The sequence below is a fragment of the Tursiops truncatus genome, chromosome 13 (genome assembly GCF_011762595.2).
Source record: "Tursiops truncatus isolate mTurTru1 chromosome 13, mTurTru1.mat.Y, whole genome shotgun sequence".
In the NCBI taxonomy this organism is placed as follows: Eukaryota; Metazoa; Chordata; class Mammalia; order Artiodactyla; family Delphinidae; genus Tursiops; species Tursiops truncatus.
This window is the reverse complement of record NC_047046.1, coordinates 8,177,577-8,198,794: the sequence shown is the minus strand read 5'-3', so window position 1 is coordinate 8,198,794 and position 21,218 is coordinate 8,177,577. Positions and strand designations below refer to the sequence as shown.

Sequence of the window (21,218 nt, the reverse complement as noted above, 5' to 3'; positions counted from 1 at the left end):
TTCTCAGACAGGATGTCACTCAGACTGACTGGAACTCAAACAGCAGCCCAGAGAACGCTATGTAACTCTTGGGATTTTAACCTGTGACCCAAGCTGGTTTGGGTTGCTCTAATGGGATATTCGCCTCCTCTCTTTGCATACTGACACCCACCCTAACTCTGATCAAGAGGTGGAAGTCAAGGACAGGGCTTGACTCAGTAAATATGGCCAAACCCCAGCGGTACACCAAAATGAAGAGACATTGGTTATAATTATCTATTGCTGCATAACAAACTACCCTGAACCTGGTGGACTTAAAGCAACAAGCATTTTACGAGCTTTCATAGTTCAGTGGTTGACTGACCTTAGCTGGGCAGTTCTGCTGATCTTGGGATCTGCATGGAATCTCTCACGGCGCTGCAGTCGGATAGCGGCTGGGGCTAGCACCATTCGGAGGCTCAGCTGGGGTACCGGGATGGCTGGCCTTTTCTTCCTCTCCGGGGACTCTCAAGGCTTCTCCTCCTTTCAGAGTCTCTCCGCATAGTCTTTCTAAACTTCCTCATAGCAGCTCAGGTTCCCCCAAACCAAAAGAAGCTTCCAGGCCTCCCAGGCTCAGTACTAGAGCTGACACAGCATTACTTCCACTGCCTTCTGTTGGTTATTTGGTCAGAGCCAGCCCAGCTTCAAAGGGAAGGGGAAACCCTCTACCTCCCAATGGCAAGAGCGACAAAGAATTTGTGGCCATCGTCAACGCATGTGACAACCACAAAAAGAGATGATTAAAACGTCTTTTTAAAAAATATATTTATTTATTTATTATTTATTTATTTGGTTGCACTGGGTCTTAGCTGCGGCTCGCCAGCTCCTTAGTTGCGGCATGCGAACTCTTAGTTGCAGCATGCATGTGGGATCTAGTTCCTTGACCAGGGATCAAACCCGGGCCCCCTGCACTGAGAGCGCGGAGTCTTATCCACTGCGCCACCAGGGAAGTCCCACGTCTTTATTTTCTTTTAATTTTGGAATTTCTTTTGGAGAGTAAAATAGAGTCAGTTTATCTTCTTTCCTGAGATTTCTTTCCAGTCAATAATCAAAATAACATAGCTTCCCATGAGCCACAGTAAATGATCATTTGTTCATTCATTCATTCATTCCACATTCATCAAGACCCACTATGTATCAGGCACTCAAACTACAAAGATATGACCCAGGCCTTGTATTCAAACGGTTCATAGTGTAGTTGGAGGTCACAAGAGCAGCAAACCAAGGACATGCTGGGTAACAGGAAGAAAGCAACTTGGGAAGAAAAGAGAACATGAAAGAGATTGAAAACTACAGGAAACGTTCACTGAGCAAGAGCCATGTGCTAAACCCTTTCTCATCATAATTCATTTAATTTTCACAACAACCATATGAGACAAATCTGTTCATTCCCCTTTTACAGGGAAGGAAACTGAGGCTCAGCGAGGCAAAGTTCCTTGGCTGAGGCCACTCAGCTAGAAAAGGGTGCAGCTATTGCCGAACCTGGTTGTACCTGGGTCCAAGCCTGGGGACTCCCCTGAAGCTCTGTAAAATTGCACAGAAGAGGCTATTTTCACAGAGGTTCTGGTTTCCCCAAGACGGGCCGGTAAACCTGGTCCCTGAAAAATGGGAAGCCGAGTATGCATAAACCAAGTCATCTCATTTTTCTTCTCCTCATTCTGTCCTCAGCTCTTATTGAAAGCTGATTGACCTCATTTTCTCAGGCCAGGAGAGAGTGCTGGCTGGAGTCCTTTATTTCCACATTTCCTGCTGAGACTTTGTGCCTGTCCGCTTCACTTGTTTCTGGAGCCACAGGGCTGCTTGAACCAGGCCCCCTGCTCTCCAACACAAGGGTTGTCCCCGAAAGTGGCCCCTGGCATACGCTTCTTAGAATTTCATTAATTTTTATTTTTTATTGAGATGTAATTCACATACCATAAAATTCACCATTTTAAAGTGTACCATTTAGTGGTTTTTAGTATATTCGCCGAGCTGTGCAGCCATTATCACTATCAGTTTCCAGAACATTTTCATTATTCCAAAATGAAACCTCATATCCATTAGCAGTCACTCCCATTCCCGCTTCCCTCAGCCCCTGCGACCACTGATCACCCTTTTGTCCATGGATTTGCCTGTTCTGAACATTTCATATACACAGAATCATACAATATGTGGTCTTTCGTATCTGGCTTCTTTCACCTAGCATCCATCATGTTTCAAGTTTCATCTACATTGTAGCAGGTACCAGTACTTCATTCATTCCTATCTGTGGCCAGCCAGATAACATTCCACTGGATGAATGTCCTGGATTTTAGTTGTCCATTCATCTACTGGTGGATATTTGGGCTGCTCCGTTTTCTTGGCATTATGTGCAAGCTTTTGTGTGGACATAGACATCTGCCCTTCTGTATCGCAGGGACACACGATGCTTATTCCTCACTACCTTGTCCTTCTCTCTGCAGTACCCCACCCGCGGGACGCTCTGTTCCTCTGACCGGGGCTGTAAAAAGGGATGGATGGGTCCAAAGAGCAAAGGTATGTTCTGTTTCTTTTCCTGAGACCCCGTGGGTGGATGGTCTGGAATCTTGGTGACATTCGAGATGCCCAGATTTTTAGCCTCTGGCTCTCAGCTGCCTTCGTCCACCCTCCCCAGGCCATGGATGAGCCTGTACCTGCCCCATGCCTCGACTCTGAACCCAGAGGACCAGCTGCTGACTATGAATGTGACTCTAACTCCCAGTGAGAGCAGCTCCTGAAAACCTCGCAGAATTAGCCCCTTCAGGGTTCTCATTGATAGAAAAACTGAATGGCCTATAGCATCATCTGAGTGTTCTAAGTGTTTCCTCTTGAATTTCCCCAAAGGTTGAAAAGGATGAATGTGTACCCCCAGGGCACCTGGGGACAATATTAACCTTCAGAATTTCCAAAGCTCTTGTTTTAACTTAAGGCACATAATAAAAAAATTACCACAAAAAAGAAAAAGTAAAAACCATCATTGTTTATCATACACCTGTACACAAAAAAGCATATGAATATTCAATTCCATCCCATAATACATATGCATTTGAGTTGGTGGAGAGGTCATTAATATTATTTACTATTTAATTTTCCCCTCAAAAATTTGTTAATGACACCAATACTCCAGGAAGATGCGCCATGCTTACTCCATGGCTCTGTACATCCTGGTACATGCTGTATGCACCTAGAGGGACTCAGATGCCTGTTTAGAAGCCAAGTTCTAGTCCATTTATACGAGGCAAAAGAATATACCCTGTTCAGCTCCCCCCCTCAGCCATCTTTTCTTGCAAAGAAACCAAAAAAATCGAACGGCATCCATGGTCTTTCTGTGTTCTCTTTGATCCTTTTTTGAAAAGCTTACTGTTCTATGTGTTGCTTGCTTGTTTTTTCTTATGTAAGTTTGTGGTTTGGATGGGTTTCATGGAAACTGAAACTGCTTGGGTTGAAAAACATAGTCTCTTGCTTGAGTTGAGTGGAGTTTCCTCCCCCCCCCCACCGCCCGTTCTTTCATACCTGTGCTTCTACGACCCCTTGACCCCCACAGGAATCCAGACCGGCAGGTGTATAGAGTATAAAGGGAAGCAGAAGACCTGTGAAGTCTCCGCCTGGTGTCCCGTGGAGGCAGTGGAAAAGGCCCCAGAGTGAGTTGTAGGGAGGGGACAGACACGGTGGCCCTCAGCTTTGAGCAGATGAGGTTCTGCCAGGCACTGTTCCGACTTCCCTTCTCAGCACCGTCCCCCCAAGTCCCAGGGCTTACTGGCTTGGCGGCTTCTGTGCCAGGCACACTAGTGGTCTCTGGGAGGCCCCTGATAGTTGTTAAAATACTGAAATCATTCCATACCAACTGGTAAATAGCTAATACCTTCAGCACCCTTGGGTGCCCCTGTCCCTTGGCTGTCCCAGTACCTTCCAGGGCACCCCCAGGTACCTCCTCCAGTGCTACAGCAGGATCCTTTCAGACTGCCAGTGTCTGTACTGAGTGATTAAGGAAGAGAAGGTGGGAGGGAGGGAGGGGAAAAAGGAAAAAGGAAGGAAGAGGAAGGGAAGGGAGAAGAAAAGGAAGGAAAAGGAATGGAAGGGGAGGACAGTTTTCTTAAGTTAAATGTTCATAGTGACATACAGATTTGGTGGTCCCCTGTATTGACTCTTCTCTTTAACACAAAAGGTCAGGCCCAGAGGGCAGAACTTGATGTTAAATCTCAGAAACCACTGGGAGGGCTGCATTTCAGCAGAGAATAAGGAGAGCTGGATTCAAATCCTGGCTTTAACACATCCTTGCTGTGTGACCTTGAACAAGTGGCTTAACCTCTTTGAGCTTCAGTTTCCTTGTCTTTAAAATGAGGGTAATAGGACTTCCCTGGTGGTCCAGTGGTTAAGACTCCGAGCTTCCAACACAGGGGGGCACGGGTTCAATCCCTGGTTAGGGAACTAAGATCCCACGTGCCACTCGGCGGGGCCAAAAAATTAAAAAATAAAATGAGGATAATAATTGCACCTACTTCACTGGGCTGTTGTGAGAATTAAATGAGATAATACTTGTACAGTGATTGCAAAGTGAGCCCTGTGCTTGGCACACAGTAAATGCCCAATAACACACACACAGATGATCTGCCCCTAGACATGTGGTGGTTCTAGACCAGCACTGTCCAATGGAACTTTCCACAATGATGGAAAGGCTCTGTACCTGCACCATCCAATATGGTAGCCACTAGCTACATGTGGCTATTAAGCACCTGAAATGTGGTTACCACAACTGAACTGAATTTTTACTTTACTTTAACTTAAATAGTCACACATGCCACAAATGCCTAGGAGATGTTGGACTATATTGGACAGTGCAGCTCAAGACAAATGTGACTCAGGGCCACACTATCAGCATCTCTGGGGCAAAGAGAAGACTTCCCCAAACTGACTTCTTAGAAGGTTCAGGCAAAAGTTTCCTACGTCAGGATGGGAAGCACTAGGCAGTATCAGCCAGTCCGGCCCTCAATTGTTAATGGCACAACCCTGGTTCATTTGTAGGTCAGGGAAGTTTCTTTGTCACCGAATGAATGTTCAGGACCTGGGTGGGACATCAGCCTACGTTCAAGGAGTCCCTAGTTCAAGGCAAGAGGCTTCTCGATTGCCTGTGGTTTTCAGTCCAGGCTCTGCCACCATTCATTCATCAGATAAATACTGTGTATCTGTAATGTTCTGGGCCCTGGGCTGCAATTTTACATGACCCTGGGCAAGTAACTCCTGGAACTTTAGTTTCTTAGATGTTATACGAATGGATTACTAAGATGATTCATTTAATTGTTCGTCCAACACATCCATTACCATGTAGTAGGTGTTAGATATTTATTTTACATGTAACCATACACAAGGGAGGCAGTGCTAAATTTTTTGTAAAATACAAGAAGACCCAGATATGCAGCAGGTCCCAAGGCTCTTACAATCTAATATTGGGTTGGCCAAAGTGTTTGTTTGGGTATTTCGTAACATCGTACAGAAAAACCCGAACGAACTTTTTGGCCAAACCGATAGAAGAGATAAGACACATGTACAGAGGGCTGTAATTCATAATAGAAAATTATAAGTGTCATGAAAGAGGAGTAAAGGGGATCCTGTAGTCCTTTGATTCTTAGAGTATTGCCCAGGAAGTGTGGGGTTTAGAATGTTCTAAAGGCAAAGGGTCTGGCATATAGCAGGAATCTGTCGTAAATCAGATTTTTTGTGTGTGCAAGGGACAAATATAACTTTAACTGGGGGGCTTCCCTGGTGGCGCAGTGGTTAAGAATCCGTCTGCCAATGCAGGGGACATGGGTTCGAGCCCTGGTCCGGGAAGAACCCTCATGCCGTGGAGCAACTAAGCCCATGTGCCACAACTACTGAGCCTGAGCTCTAGAGCACGCGAGCCACAACTACTGAGCCTGAGCTCTAAAGCCCACGAGCCACAGCTACTGAAGCCCACATGCCTAGAGCCTCTGCTCCTCAACAAGATAAGTCACCGCAGTGGGAAGCCCACGCACCTTAACGACGAGTAGCCCCTGCTCATCGCAACTAGAGAAAGCCCGCGCACAGCAACGAAGACCCAATGCAGCCAAAAATAAATAAATTTTTAAAAAAGCTTAAGTATAAAAAAAAACAACTTTAACGGGCTTCAGATAAAAAGGACTGTTAATTTTTGGCTTGTGTTTTTGACTCATGTAAATGAGAAGTCCAGAAATACTAGCTTCAGGCATGGCTTGATCGAGGCTTTCAAATGATGTCTTAAGATTTTCTCTCTCTTTTCCTCCACCTTCCTCCTCTCCCCAGCCCCTAACTATTCTTTCTTCCATTCTGGCTCTCCTTACACTGTGGTCTGGGGCACTCCAGGTTTACACTGTCTTTGCTACTAATAATCCTAGAGAAAATGAGTTTTTCTTTCCCAACAGTTCCCACAAAAATCCTGTAATGTTCTCAGTGGCCTAAGCCATGTGACAATCTATGAACCTATCACTGCAGTCAAGGGATTAGATTACACTGTTTAACCAGCTCTGGATCACTTGCCCGCCCTGGGAGCTGTAGGGATGGGCAGGAGATGAGAGTGGGCTGAGAGTGGAAGAGACCTGGCTTCCCCAAAGGGAGAAAATTGAGGTGCTACTGCCAAAGGGGGAATTGTTGCTGGACAGGCAAAAATTACAGTGTTCTCTATAGTTATATCTCCAATAGAGCCAAAGTTGGGCTCTGGAAGTCCTGGAATAAAAAGCAGATCATTCTTTTTTTTTTTGGCTGCATTGGGTCTTCGTTGCTGCACGTGGGCTTTCTCTGGTTGCGGTGAACGGGGGCCACTCTTCATTGTGGTGTGCAGGCTTCTCATTGTGGTGGCTTTTCTTGTTGCGGAGCACGGGCTCTAGGCGCATGGGCTTCAGCAGTTGTGGCTTGCGGGCTCTAGAGCGCAGGCTCAGTAGTTGTGGCGCACGGGCTTAGTTGCTCCGCGGCATGTGGGTTCTTCCCAGACCAGGGATCAAACTCATGTCCCCTGCATTGGCAGGCAGATTCTTAACCACTGTGCCACCAGGGAAGTCCTTTTCTTTGTCTTTTTAATATTTATTTATTTAGGTTGCTCTGGGTCTTAGTTGCAGCGAGCGGGGTCCCTAGTTGTGGCATGCATGTGGGATCTAGTTCCCTGACCAGGGATCGAACCAGGGCGCCCTGCATTGGGAGCGCGGAGTCTTAACCACTATGCCACTAGGGAAGTCCCCCAAAGCAGATCATTCTTGATGTCCCCTTCCAAATACCCTCCACCTTTAGCCTGTGCTTCTCCCAATAAACATCTGCCGCCTACTCAGGCATGTCAGGCAACAGTGGTATCTTTTTATGGAGCCAGTTCTCTCCATCTTTAACAGATTGTCAACCCCACAAGGACAAAAACCTCGACTGTCTTTTTCATCACTACATCACTAGTGCTCAGCCCCATGCCCAGTACAATAAATATTTGTTGAATGAATGAATGCATGGATGGTGGGTGGACCTTCCAGCAGTCGAGAATTTGGGCTCCTCTCACTCATGGAGAATTTTACACTACTCAGAGCCTCTAGAGTGTGAATGATAGAGTCAATTATATATGTGTGGCCCTGTGCTAAAGGCTGAGGATGCCAAGATGAGAAAGTTGTCTCAGCCCTGCAGGATCACAAAGCCTATTGTGAAAGATACAAACAGGAGTGTGCTGGAGCTGGCTTGTACGAGCTCTGAGCCGTTTCTGCTCATCCCTTCCCAACTCCAAGTTCACTGATGTTCTATTGGTAGCTTGAAATCAGCTAGGGTGGGAGTATTTATACCACAATAATCAGTAACTCCTACAATATCAGGGCTTTTTGTTTTCCTGGAGAGCTGGTTATTAAATGTTTACCAACATACCACTATGCATAACTAAACATATAATTATATCAGAGTGAGAAGTATTACAGTAAATGCCACGGGGTCTCTTTTGTTTTTTGTGGTTTTTTTGGCCATGCCACGTGGCTTGCGGGATCTTAGTTCCCTGACCAGGGATCGAACCCGTGCCCCCTACAATGGAAGTGCAGAGTCCTAACCACTGGACCACCAGGGAATTCCTTCCACAGGGGTCTTAAGAAGGGAGAAATTCTTCCTGGAGAAGCTGGAGAATTTTGGAAGGTTTTTCCCAGTGGATTGCATTTCTCTTCATCCATCATATTGACCCAAGCAAGAAACCAGAGCCTCTGGTCCATTGGCCCACTGACTCCTTTGGTCCCTGTAGTCACTGATCCCCATTTTTCATTCCTCTCTTTCAGGCCTGCGCTCTTGGGCAGTGCTGAAAACTTCACTGTGCTCATCAAGAATAATATTGACTTCCCCAGACACAACTACACCACGTAAGCACCCAGAATGTCTGGCTATATTAGTTATCTACTGCTGTGTAACAAATCATCCCAACACTTAGAAACTAAAAGCAACAAACTTTAATTTTCTCACATAGTTTCTGTGCATCCCAGAATGACATCTGGGTATGACTTCACTGGGCGGTTCTGGCTCAGGGTCTCTCAGGTTGCAGTCAAGCTCTCATCTCCAGACTGGACTGGGGCTGGAGAATACTCTTCCAAGCTCGCTCACACAACAGTCAGCAGGAGGGCTCAGTACTTCATCATGTGGACCTCTCCTTCAGACTGCTTGGGTGTCCTTAGGACATGGTGGCCAGCTTTCCCAGAGCAAGAGATCCAAGCCAAAGAGCAAGAAAGTGAGACAGTAACCAAGATGAAAGCCACTGTATTTTATAATCTAATCTCAGAAGAGACACACTATCACTTCTGTCGTATACTATTGGTCACAGAGACCAACACTGTACGATATGAGAGGAGAATACACAAGGGTGTAAATCCCAGGAGGCAGAATCATTGGAGGCCCTCATGATGCCCGGGTACCATATTGGTTCACTCTTATGAAAGAGATGGATCCCAGTTTTCAATAGAGATGTTTGTTTGTTTGCTTTCCATTATGTGCAGGAGAAACATCTTGCCAGATATAAACGTCACTTGCACCTTTCACAAGACTCAGAATCCACAGTGTCCCATTTTCCGACTAGGAGATATCTTCCAAGAAACAGGAGATAATTTTTCAGATGTGGCAATTCAGGTTGGTGATGTCTTTGTACAGTGGGATGTGGGGGGCTGGGTCAAGGGATGGAGGATGACAAATGGCCAAGAGGCTGGACCACTGGGTCTTAATAATATGCTCATATTTATTGAGCATTTTGTAAATCCATGCACGGTGACAAGGACTTTTCCTGTATCACCTTATCTAATCCCACAACAACTCTATGAGAGACACTCAGTGTATTCGTTTCCTGTGCCTGCTATAACAAATTACTACAAATTTTGTGGCTTAAAACAACACATTTTTTTTTTTATACTACTGGAGGTCAGAAGTCCAAAATGAGTTTCACTGGGCCAAAATCAAGATATCAGCAGAGACATGCTCCCTCCGGAGGCTCTAAGGGAGAATCCATCTCCTTGCCTTTTCCACCTTTTAGAACCGCGTTCCTTCCATTTCTTGGCTCACAGCCCCTTTTTCCCGCTTTGAAGCCAGCAGTACAGCATCTTGCTTCAGTGGTCACATTGATTTCTTATTCTGTGTCAAATCTTGCTCTGCCTCCCTCTTATAAAGACCAGTGTGTCTTCACAGGGTCCACCCAGATAATCCAGGATAATTTCCTCATCTCAAGATCCTTACTTAATCACATCTGCAGTCTCTTTTGCCATTTCAGGTAACATATTCAGAGGTCCAGGGATTAGGACCTAGGATTAGGAATATTTGGGGGACCATTACTCAGACTACCACACTTGGATTAGTCAGGATTCTTCTGGTTGCAAGTTATAGAAATCCAACTCAAATGATGTAAGCAAAAACTAAATCAAAAAGTAATTTGGGGGCAAATAATAGAAACCAAACTCAAGTGGATTAAGCAAAAAAAGGAACCATATTAACTTGTGTAAAAAGACCAAGAAAAATGAACATTCTAGTATACCCAAGGCATCCTCCTACCTTGGGAGTTTTCTCTTGCTGTTCCCCTCTGCCTGGAACAGTCTGTCCCAGACATAGCATTAGCTGCCTCCTACACCTACTTCCAATATTTACTCAAATATAAGCTCAGTGAAGCTTTCCCTTACCGCTACATTTAAAGCGACAATTCCCACCTCTATCCCAGCATGCCCTATGGCCCTTTCCATGTTTATTTTTATCCCTGGCACCTAGCATTATCTGACATACTATATATTTTACATACCCATTTGTCTGTTGTCTATTTTCCCTGACTAGAATGTAAGTTCCATGATGGCAGGGACATTTAGCTTTTTTTTTTTTTGGGGGGGGGGGTGGTTCATTTTTGTATCATGTTCAGCCCATAATGGACACTCAATAAATATTTGTTGATTGAATGAAGAGTATGATAGATTTAGGCATAGCTGCCTCCAGGAACTCAAATGATGTCTTCAGGAATCTGACTCCTTTCATCTCTTGATTGTTTCCTTAATGATGATGTCATTCTCAGGCATATTCTCCACATGTCAAAGCAAAGCCACCAAAGCTCTAGCACTGTGCTATCCAATACGGTAGCCACAAGTCACATGAAGTGACTTAAACTTAATTAAAATTAAATAAAATTAAAATTTTATTTCCTTGGTCATACCAGCCTCATTTCCAGCATTCAATAACCACTGGCTATTGTACTATACAGCATGAATATAGAATATATCCATCATCGCAGAAAATCCTATTAGACAATGCTGCTTTAGACTTTCACACTCTATAGCTAGTGGTCCCAGTCAGTAGAGGACTTCTTTTCCTATGGTTCTGGCAAAATGTCTCAGGAAGAGCTCTGATTGGTCTACCTTGGGCCACATATCTATCCTGAATTAATCACCAGGTCCAGAAGGGAGCACTGTCCTGATTGGCCAGGCTTGAGTCATGTGCCCACTCCTGGGGCTTGGAGAGGACATAGCCCCATTCAAACCACTGAGAGTTGGGAAAGGTGTTTCCCCAAGGAAATTCCAGGTAGTTTTCCCAGAAGGCGGCAAATTGGATGCCAAGTGACAAAGGCATTAGATATTCACTGTAATATGTAGAGTGCTTGGCTTAGTGCCAGACAAAAAAATGGCAGTTGTGATTATTCTGTATTATTTCCCCTTTCTCCAAGTCAGAGCCTCCTTGCTACTCATTTCTGTATCCTCAGTATCTAGCATACTGTCTTGAAATGCCTAAGTTCATTTATTCAAAGACATACCTTTTTTTCACTTTTAATAGTTTCCAAATCAGGAAGTGCTTTCAGTTGATGGAGTCTCACAGTTTAATTGACAGCATTTTTTTCTTAGAGGAACATTAAGAAAAAAAAAAAAACCCTATGTGTCTTACAAGCAATGGTGTCTAAGATTCAGTGAAATATGATAGTCAGTACTCAAAAACATGTTTGTAGAAAAAAAGAAGTACCAAGTATAGGTAAGAGATTAACAGATTCTTTAGAAGTTTAGAGGAGAAAGGTCACCATGAATTGAGGGGCACAGGGGTGGCTGAGTGGGTGGGGAAGGATGTTTGCTGGGTCTTGAAGGATGAGGAGGATTTAGCTAGAGAGGTGAGTGGAAGAAACATTTCATTGGGAGAAAAGGTCAAGGGCCAAGATTTAAAAATTCAAAGCAGATCGAGCAACTCCACTCCTAAGTATGTACCCACGAAAAATGACAACATATGTTCACACAAAAACTTGTACATAAATGTTCACAGCAGCATTATTCATAATAACCAAAAGGTGGAAGCAACCCAAGCGTCCATCAAAGGATGAATGGATAAACAAAATGTGGTATGCTCAATCAATGGAATATTCTTCCACCACAGTAAGGAATGAAGTACTGATACATGCTACAACATGGATGAACTTTAAAAGCATCATGCTAAGTGAAAGAAGCCAGACATAAAGATCATATATTATATGATTTCATTCATATGAAAGTTCAGAATAAGGAACTCTATAGAGACAAAAAGTAGATTAGTGGTTGCTTAGTGCTTGAGAGAGGGGTGGTAACTAAAGTTTACATGTTTTCTTTTGGAGGTAATGAAAATGTTGTAAAATTGATTGTGGTGGCAGTTGCACATATACGTGAATATACTAAAAACTGTTAAATGCACAAGTTATGTGGGCGAACTGTATGTGAACTGTATCTCAATAAAGCTGTTTTTTAAAAAAAGAAATGAAAATGCAAAGTGTGTTTAGGGAAAAGCATAGAGATTTCAGAATAAGAGCTTTCTCCAGGGGTGTATTGGGAGATAAGCAGAGAAGATGTGATGGAGCACGATGAATTTCAGTCTAACAAGTTTCAGCTTAAACTTTACTGGGGGGTGGACATTACACGTGTCTGATTACAGGAGTGGTTTGTTGAAAGTTATATTTTAGGAAAATAAATTTAACGGTGGCGTGTTCCAGGTGGGAGGAGGAGCAGGGAGATGCGCTTGTAGCTGCCACAGTACTAGTTGTATGAGTTAGATAGGGCTGCACCTATGGCTCTGAAATTTTTAATCAGCATTTTTTTTTTTTCCCTCAAAAGCCAACTTTTCCTTCAGTGGTCATCACTATGTAGGGAGATGTCTGATGGCTGCATAACCCATGTCCAGCGGGACTTAGAGATTGTCTCTCGTTGTCTTCCCCAGGGAGGAATCATGGGCATTGAGATCTACTGGGACTGCAACCTGGACACGTGGTTCCATCACTGCCGTCCAAAATACAGTTTCCGTCGCCTTGACGACAAGACTGCCAAGGAGTCCTTGTACCCTGGCTACAACTTCAGGTAACAGTGCTCCAGGTCAGACTTGCCCAGTGACTGGCCACCCTTGGATCCCCAGGGACCTTCCAGGCCTGGATGAATTGTATCCCCAGCAGCCAGCAAGACTAGTTTTGGTTGCCAAGGCAACAAGAGGAATGTAAAAGACTTCCTCTAAGAGCTAGGCAGTGACTGAATTTTTGTATGAATTATTAAAGAATTGCACACTCTTTGTAAGATAAAAACAAAACTTGGGAAACAGAGAAAAGCATAGAGAAGAGGATAAAAAAATCACCCATAATTCCTCTATCCTGAGATAATTGAAGATAACCCTCTGGTGAATGTTCCTTCGTCTAACCAATTGTTTTGTGAGGCTTATATGAGATCATATCACATTTACAGTTTGGTATTCTGGGGGGGGGTTCATATGCCAGGTCACTCAAAATTCTTTGTGACCATCACATTAATTATCATCGTATTCCATTGTGAGTGTAATGATAACGTTAGCTACAACTTAGGGAGGGTATTCTACATACCAGGCATTTATATCACCATCACTAAACCTCACAACCACCCTGGAAGGTAGATATTAGTGTCCTGGAGAAAGCTGAGAAAGGTGAAATGATCTCCCCTAGACCCACAGCTAATAGTAGAAGCTCCATAATCCTAACCTAGATCACCAAGACCTTAAAACACACCCTTTCCCTTCCATCTCATAATTTTCTCACCATTCCGCCATTATTGGATATTTGGGGTATTTCTGATTTTTCTTTATAAATAACTCTGTAGTGTATATCTCTGTACATATATCTTTGTTTGAATCCGAGATTATTTCCTTAGGATAAGTTTCTAGAAGCAGAATTATTGGATCAAAGGTTATGAGCATTTTACCATATGCTTTCAGGTTTTAAAAATACTATATGGCTATATTTTTCATTTCTCGGATTTATATTCAGTTCTTTTTCAAAGCCACCTATTACTGTTTCAGTGAGATCCATTCTTAGCTTATGGATCCTACTCCTTTTGTCCAATCTACTGTATAACCCCTTTCACACTGAACTGTAGCAACTTGGATGGGATTTCTCTTTGTGGGGCTTTGGAATATTTGTTGGTGGACTTCGGCAGAAATGATCTTGTGCAAAGTTTTGCGTGTGCCATGGGATATGGAGACATTCCTCTGGGGTGACAATTTAATTTTGTAGTTGTTCCTGCCAGGACTGTATGGCATCTATCAATTACAAACCAGTTTTTAGTTTAATTTATTGGTGCTGGATGTCTTCACTCCACTAGAAGTATCCCATCCCTGCTTCCTTGCTAAGTTGGGCATCTGCAGCCTCAGCTCCTTTCCCAAGAAGTATGTTAAGACTCTAGCTGCTCAGATACAAATCTGATCTGGTACTCCTAGGGTTCACGTGGCTTTAGTCCCCACTTACCACTCATCTCTAGCACCTGCCCTTCCTTGTTTTGAGCTCAATAATATATTGATATGACTTTAAAAAATACTTTATCTTGCACTTCTTTGTGTAAGTGCAGTGGGGTGCGAGGTGGTGGTGGAGGTGGTGAGGCAGCCTGCCATCTTGATTGGAAATCCTTTTGGTGAGAACATTTTTTTAAAATAAATTTATTTATTTTTGGCTGCATTGGGTCTTCGTTGTGGTGCGCGGACTTTTCATTGTTGTGGCTTCTCTTGTTGCGGAGCACGGGCTCTAGGCACGTGGGCTTCAGGAGTTGTGGCTCACGGGCTCTAGAGTGCAGGCTCGGTAGCTGTGGCGCACGGGTTTAGTTGCTCCGCGGCATGTGGGATCTTCGCGGACCAGGGCTCGAACCATGTCCCCTGCATTGGCAGGCGGATTCTTAACCACCGTGCCACCAGGGAAGCCCAGTAAGAACATCTTAAAGACTCCTGATACCTTGGGTAACATTGCTTCCTCACTGCAGTTTTGTCTAATTTTTAAGGTTCTTTGTAGTACATCGCCTATGCTTCTAGCTTCTGGACTTCAACCCTATGAATTCACTAGAATTCTGGTTCATTTTCACTCTTGAGCTGGCTAGTGCTGGTTTTGTGCTGATCTATTCTTGTTTTGATGCTCTGCACAGTTCAGTCCTCTGCTCCTGACTTTTTCCCATTGGTGATCTTGTGCCCCTAACTTAGTTTCCATGTTACCTCCTACGTCTGGATAATTTTTTCAGCCTGTTCCTACAACACTGGGCCAGCAGTAATTTGGCCTCTCAGTTTGAGGCTTATAACACAGTCTCCATGACCTTTCATTTCCTGTGGGAATCAGGCAGGGTTCTGTGACTGTGGTTATGGCTGGTCATTTTGTGCTCTGGTTCCAGACACAAAGCAGGCTTTTGCTGTTTCGTTTTCAGAGAGAGTTGCTGAGTATATCCCTCGGTTACACAATTTGCTTAAGAAGCTGGTAGGATGTTGATACTGGCATTCTTCATTCATTTAATATACATTGAAGAAAAAAATATTTGTTGCCCCAATGGGTATACATTGGTAAACAAAATAGACAAATTACTGCTTAGCATATATCCTAATAGGACATGACTATACATATAAGACAAAAATATAATAAAATACTCCAAGTCAACATCATTAGTCACCAGGGAAATGCAAATTTAAACCACAGTGAAATATAATGACATGCCCACCAGAATGACTAAAATTAAAAACACTGGAAATTCCAAAGGTTGGCAAGGAGGAGGAACAACTGGAATTCTCCTACTTTCCTGGTGGGAGTGTAAAATGGTACAACCACATTAGAGAATTGTTGGGAAGTTTCTTATAAAGGTAAACATACATCTATCTTCTAAACCAGAAATCCCACTCTTAGGTATTTACCCAAGAGAAAGGAAACATATCTCCACAAAAAGATTTTCACATGAATGTTCACAGCATCCTTACTCATAATAGGCAAAACCCAGAAAGAACCCAAATGTGCAATAACAGGTAAATGGAGAAATAAATTGTGATGTATTTATATAATAAAACACTACTTAACATAAATAAAAATGGAAGAAATTACTGATACACACATCAACATAGATGAATCCCACAGACGTTACATTGAGTGAAAGAAGCCAGACCTGAACGAGTACATTCTATGATGCCATTTATTTGAAGTACAAGAACAGGCAAACTTATCTGTGATGATAAAAGATAGAACAATGGCTGCTGGGCTGGGGTTTGGGGGTAGGAAGGAGGAGTAGGAACCAATTGGAAGGGAGCACAAGAGTTTTCTGGGGTAATGGAATGTTCTAGATGTTGGTAGGGATCTAGGTTACGTAGAGTATTCATTTGTCAAAACTCATTGAATTGAACCCTTAGGACTTGTGCATTTTATTATTATATGTTAGTTATACCTCAAAAGAACAAACAAATCCAACAAAACCATTTCAGATGATAAATACTCCAAAGAAAATCAAACAAGATAGTGTGATGGGGGTATGGGGAAATGCAACCGGAAAAGGCCTCTCCAAGCACAGGATAGGACCCCCATAGGCATCATGCACTTTCCTGAGGACTGAGCTTTCCTAGTTAAGAAGAGAAACTGTACACATAGGAGTCCATGTTAGGGAATCAACTTGCAAACATATTAGCTTCTGTGAATACTTTTAGTACTAATGGTCTGGACCAGTGGTTCTCAAAGTGCGGGTCCCCATATCAGCATCATGTGGTATCCTTCTAGAAATGCAAATTCTCAGGCTCTACGACAGACCTACTGAATCAGACACTCTGGGGATTGTCTTCATAAGCCTTCCAGGTTATTCTAATGCAAACTTAAGTTTGAGAATCACTAATCTAGACCCTCGATACTCAAATGTGATCCTGGAACCAGCAACATGGGCCTCACCTGGGAGCTTGTTATGATGTACAATCTCAGCCCCGACTCTCAATTCACTGAGTCAGAATCTGCATCTTAAGATTCCCAGGAGATTCATGTGCACATTAAAATCTGAGAAGCACTGGTCTAGACTGTATTTTCTAGCATCCCAAACATACTTCCTTCTTAGATGATTCATCTGACTATATTTTCTTTCTACAACCAGGTTGCTAGCTGCCTGGGAGAATGAATAAAATAAAGTGTCTACTTAATCTGAGCATGCAAGTACAGGCCAAAGTACACATGCACGTGCAAACACACACACACATTCATTGCTTCCTAACCCTTCTGCTAGCACTCTTATTGAGTTCTGGAAGGGTCTACTTAAGCAAATGGCTTTATTTATATTTTATTTAAAGCAGCATCATTAACTGGCAAGCAGGCTTCAAATTTTGTTTTTGTTTTTGTTTTTGTTTTTGGCCTGCACAATGTTCTGAAAGTTGAGACATTCTACGTAAAAATATGGACTTCCTACTTTTTTTGAAAATTAAACTATTTGAAAAAAATCAACCCATTTGACAACACTGGCTTCATATTCCACAGGGAGCACTCAGCTAGAACTGAGTATCAGTGGTTCCCTTTAGAAAGGCCATGTGGCTCTTGGTTTGCCATGGTCCTCACCACTCCTTATTGCCTCTTACCTGGCTGCATCACTCATTTCTGTTATCTGGCCCCTATAGGCATTTGTGTTTGAGACCCTTGGCTAAAGACTGGCTGAGATCAAGATGTAACAGGATTTTGCTTTCTCCGGGTCAGTGGAATTTCATCCAGGGCCCTGAAACCAGCTCCTAGTTTAGGTAATGTTTTGATCATTCCCAGCTGCTCTACTGAATAGACTTGTGGCCATTAGCAAAAAGAGAGGCCTGGATCAGTGGTCCCCGACTGCCCTCACAGGCTGTTTTTACAGCAATCAGCAGACGCATGCAGGGCAATGTACCAATCAGATGTTAGCAAATGTTCTTCAAGTCGCTGAGCTAAGCCTAAGAACATTAGCTCCTGGAGAGATCTAAGCTTTCTGAAGAACTGGTTGTGATGTTAATATTCTTTTAGAACAAAGTTTTAGAGCATTGGTTCTCTGGAATAAGCACCAGAAGAAATTTTTAGCCAAAAATAAAATGTCAAGATCTGACGGGTAACTGGACAAGTTATTGTCAAATAGCCACACAAAAGGGAAGGAAGTTAGAGGTTATATGAGGTTTATGAGAAAATATAACTTTCTAAAACAGGAAGTTGAAGGAATTGATCACGTTGCAGAATTTTGTCCTTTACCAAAAGATCCATGGCAAAAGATCCTTTTTCAATTATTCAGTTTATTTACAAGATGTGTAAATCAGGGAAGTCCCACACAGAATAGAATGCCTGATGTGCTTCTCTGCTTCTCAGAATGTGTGTGTGTGTGTATTCATTTCCTATGGCCGCTATAACAAATTACCACAAACTTGATGGCTTTAAACAACAGAAATTTATCTCTCACAGTTCTGGAGGCCAGAAGTCCAAAATCAAGGTGTCAGCAGGGACATACTCCCTCTAAAGTCTCTAAGGGAGGATCTTTCCTTGCCTCTTCTAGCTTCTGCTGGCTCTAGGTGGTCCTTAACTTGTGGCTGCATCCCTCCAGTATCTGCCTCCGTCTTTACATGGCATTCTCCTCTGTGTTTCCGTTTCAACTCTCCCTTTCCTTTTTCTTATAAGGATACAGCCATTGGATTTGAGACCCACCCTAAATCCAGGATGATCTCATCTTGAGATCCTTAACTCATTTACATCTGCAAAGATCCTATTTCCAAATAAGGTCACATTCACAGGTGCAGGGGTTAGGCACTTGGACTTATCTTTTTGGGGGGCCATTATTCAACCCACTACAGAGTGTAAAAACATCCTTGCCCAGGGCCTGGTGTTCTGAGTGTGGCCCACTGATCACCTGCATCAGAACTACCTGGTACCTTTCCTGGAAATACAGATTCCTAGAAACACCTCACACCTTTTGAAACCACCCTTTGGGGGTGAGGCCCAGGAATCTGCCTTTTGAACACACTTCCCAAGTGATTCTTGCCCTCAGTTTGAGACCCACTGTACAAAGACCCTGAAAGCAGAAATTCAAGTATTTACTATACAATGTTAACCTTCCAGCAAAACAGCTTGCATAGAGAGATAATGCAACCCTGGGGCATGGAGTGGTGATGCATGCTTGCTTTGTATTTTAAAAAACAAATCAGTTAATAGAGCAGAAGAAAGTACTGTCATGGAGTGAGAACGATCAGATGCAAAGAAACTGAAACCCCTTTGGCCAGAAACAGGCACTGAAGTGCCTGAGAATATCTAACTGATCTCAATGTCAGATCGTGAGTTTAAAAAGAATAAGAATTTCAGATGTTCCAAACTATACTTTGGCAGAGCATCTGTTTTCTTCTCTCCCCACACCTGTAAATAGATTATGAATTAATAACTCAAAGAAAATATATGTCCTTACCTAAAAACAACCACCAAAAGTGGTAAGAGGGAGGGTCAGATTTAAAAGTTTTGTGAGACATGTGGCTTAAGCCTTCCTAATTATTCATGAAAAACAAAACATGACACTTTCCCTGACTGTAGCACTGATGAGGGCTGCATATTTTGGGTGACTGTGATTTGTGCCCAGGTCTTAATTTATAAAGGTGACCGAGTAGTAACACAGAGAAGTCAATGCCCTTGAAAGAAGAATTTCCCGAGAGGTGGGGCACACCAGGTCACACAGGGCCACAGGGAGAAGCACCAGGTTTGGTCAGGGGTTAGCAGGAGAAAGGGGAAAGCACAGCCCAGAGCCTTTACTGTGTTTTCTGTGGGAAATGAAAGGCAGGGCAGGGGAAACAGCTTAGGATTGGCTAGTTTGAGTAATGTTGGTGGGCTCTGGGCTACAGGGGTGGTCTCTGGTTGTCTGGTACCTGGCCCTGGGCAAGTTAGGGCAGGGGAAATGTCGGCTGGGTGTGTGAAAGTTAGATACAGAAGGTGGCTGGAGATATGGACTCAGGATTGGTCAAGAGGGTTTGTAACATGATTTTCACATACTTGCAAAAGCTGGATGGCAGGGGGCATGTAAACAACATTGTCCGCTAGTTTGGCCCTGGTGATAATGGATGCCAAACAGACAAATACAGAATCTTAAGAAAACACAGTTAGAGCAGATTGCTGAGGGGTACCTGTTCCCAATCCATTCATTAGTATCTAAGATTCACCCTCCCCCTCTTTGTTCTAGAAGCTAAACTTTTCCCTCTTAGAGAATGATCAGAGTGCTTGAAGTTATTTTTTTAATTTCTCTTGTTGTTAATCCTGTATTGGTTAAAAATTGTTCATTTTAATCTTAAACTAAAACACAGACTTTCCATCATCCTGTGATGCTGGAAGTAGAGAAGGTGACATGGGGAAGTGGTGCCTTGGTTCAAGGTGAAGAGACAGAGAATTTCATGGGTTTGGATTGTGTTCTTTCCTCTGCCAACCAGAGCAGAGCTAGAAGACGGACAAAGAAGACTAGATCGGCTACTGGTTCGGTTTTTCTTTTCATAAAATACCAGCACTTCCAGAGAGATCTTTATAAATATGTATCCTTTTCCTCCTACAGATATGCCAAGTACTATAAGGAAAATAATACCGAAAAGCGGACCCTGATAAAAGCCTTTGGGATCCGTTTTGACATCCTGGTTTTTGGCACCGTAAGTCTCTTCTCGCATTCAGCCACTGGCATCTCCGTTCCTATGACTGTGTCTTAATTATTGCTGTAGTGTCTCAAAGGGTGAATGTTTCGGTCATAGTCGTTAGCTGGCACTGTGCATCTTGCATGCGGGATCAGAGAGGGGGAAGAAATGTTCTTGTTCATGGACAAGTCATCTAATGAGTACAAGAGTGGGCTTGGGGAGAAAACCTAATACTCAATTTTCAATATACTCTGATGCTTAAAAAAAAGAGAGAAAGAAATTCCTCTGCAAAATACTTTGTAAGGAATCCAATTCAAATGGGTTTAGGAAAAAAGAAGACTTTTTTTTTTTAGTTCACATAACTGAAAAATCCAGAGGCAATTTTCAGGCTTCGGGCATCATGAATCCAGATGTCTTAACAACATCATCAGGAACCTGCCTCCCTCCATCTCTTACATTTGTTCTCCTCTGTTTTGGTGTCATTCACAGCAGGTCATCTCTATGCAGTGGTGTCAGCAGCTACTTATACCTTAGCAATTTAGCAACCTCAGTGAAAAGAGAACATCTCAGCAAAAGCCTCAGCAGATGCCACTGGCTTTGACTGGCCCAATATGGGCCAGATGCTCACTGCTGAACTGTGACCAGGGTCACTCGCAATGGCTGGTCTTACATCAGCCCTGAACCAGCCCCTTCCCCGCAAACTATATGGACGGAGTATGGACACAGACGGTTCTCCAAAGGAAAACGGGCATGCTGTCTCCAGAAGGAGGGCATGCTGGGTATGCAAAAATCAACAGATGCCCACATACCTTGTCTGACAGCGTATTATTTATGTAACATGGTGATAAGCAGCATGAGATATA

At 43.3% G+C, this 21,218-nt stretch overlaps 2 protein-coding genes across 3 annotated transcripts in view; one reads left to right on the top strand and one right to left on the bottom strand.

Annotated features, from left to right (window-relative positions):
• IFT81 (intraflagellar transport 81) overlaps nt 1-495 on the bottom strand; it is a 144,476-nt gene extending 143,981 nt beyond the window's left edge. The window contains exon 1 of the mRNA XM_073790065.1: nt 344-495. The gene's annotated coding sequence lies outside the window, so the exon portion shown is untranslated. The remainder of the gene's footprint in view (nt 1-343) is intronic.
• The window catches only part of P2RX7 (purinergic receptor P2X 7), a 54,641-nt gene that overhangs the window by 24,216 nt on the left and 9,207 nt on the right, over nt 1-21,218 (top strand). For both annotated transcript variants that reach the window (XM_019950500.3, XM_019950497.3), the window contains exons 4-9: nt 2,460-2,532; nt 3,560-3,656; nt 8,292-8,372; nt 9,000-9,129; nt 12,691-12,827; nt 20,283-20,373. In XM_019950500.3, the coding sequence (XP_019806059.1) occupies nt 2,460-2,532; nt 3,560-3,656; nt 8,292-8,372; nt 9,000-9,129; nt 12,691-12,827; nt 20,283-20,373 (609 nt within the window). The remainder of the gene's footprint in view (nt 1-2,459; nt 2,533-3,559; nt 3,657-8,291; nt 8,373-8,999; nt 9,130-12,690; nt 12,828-20,282; nt 20,374-21,218) is intronic.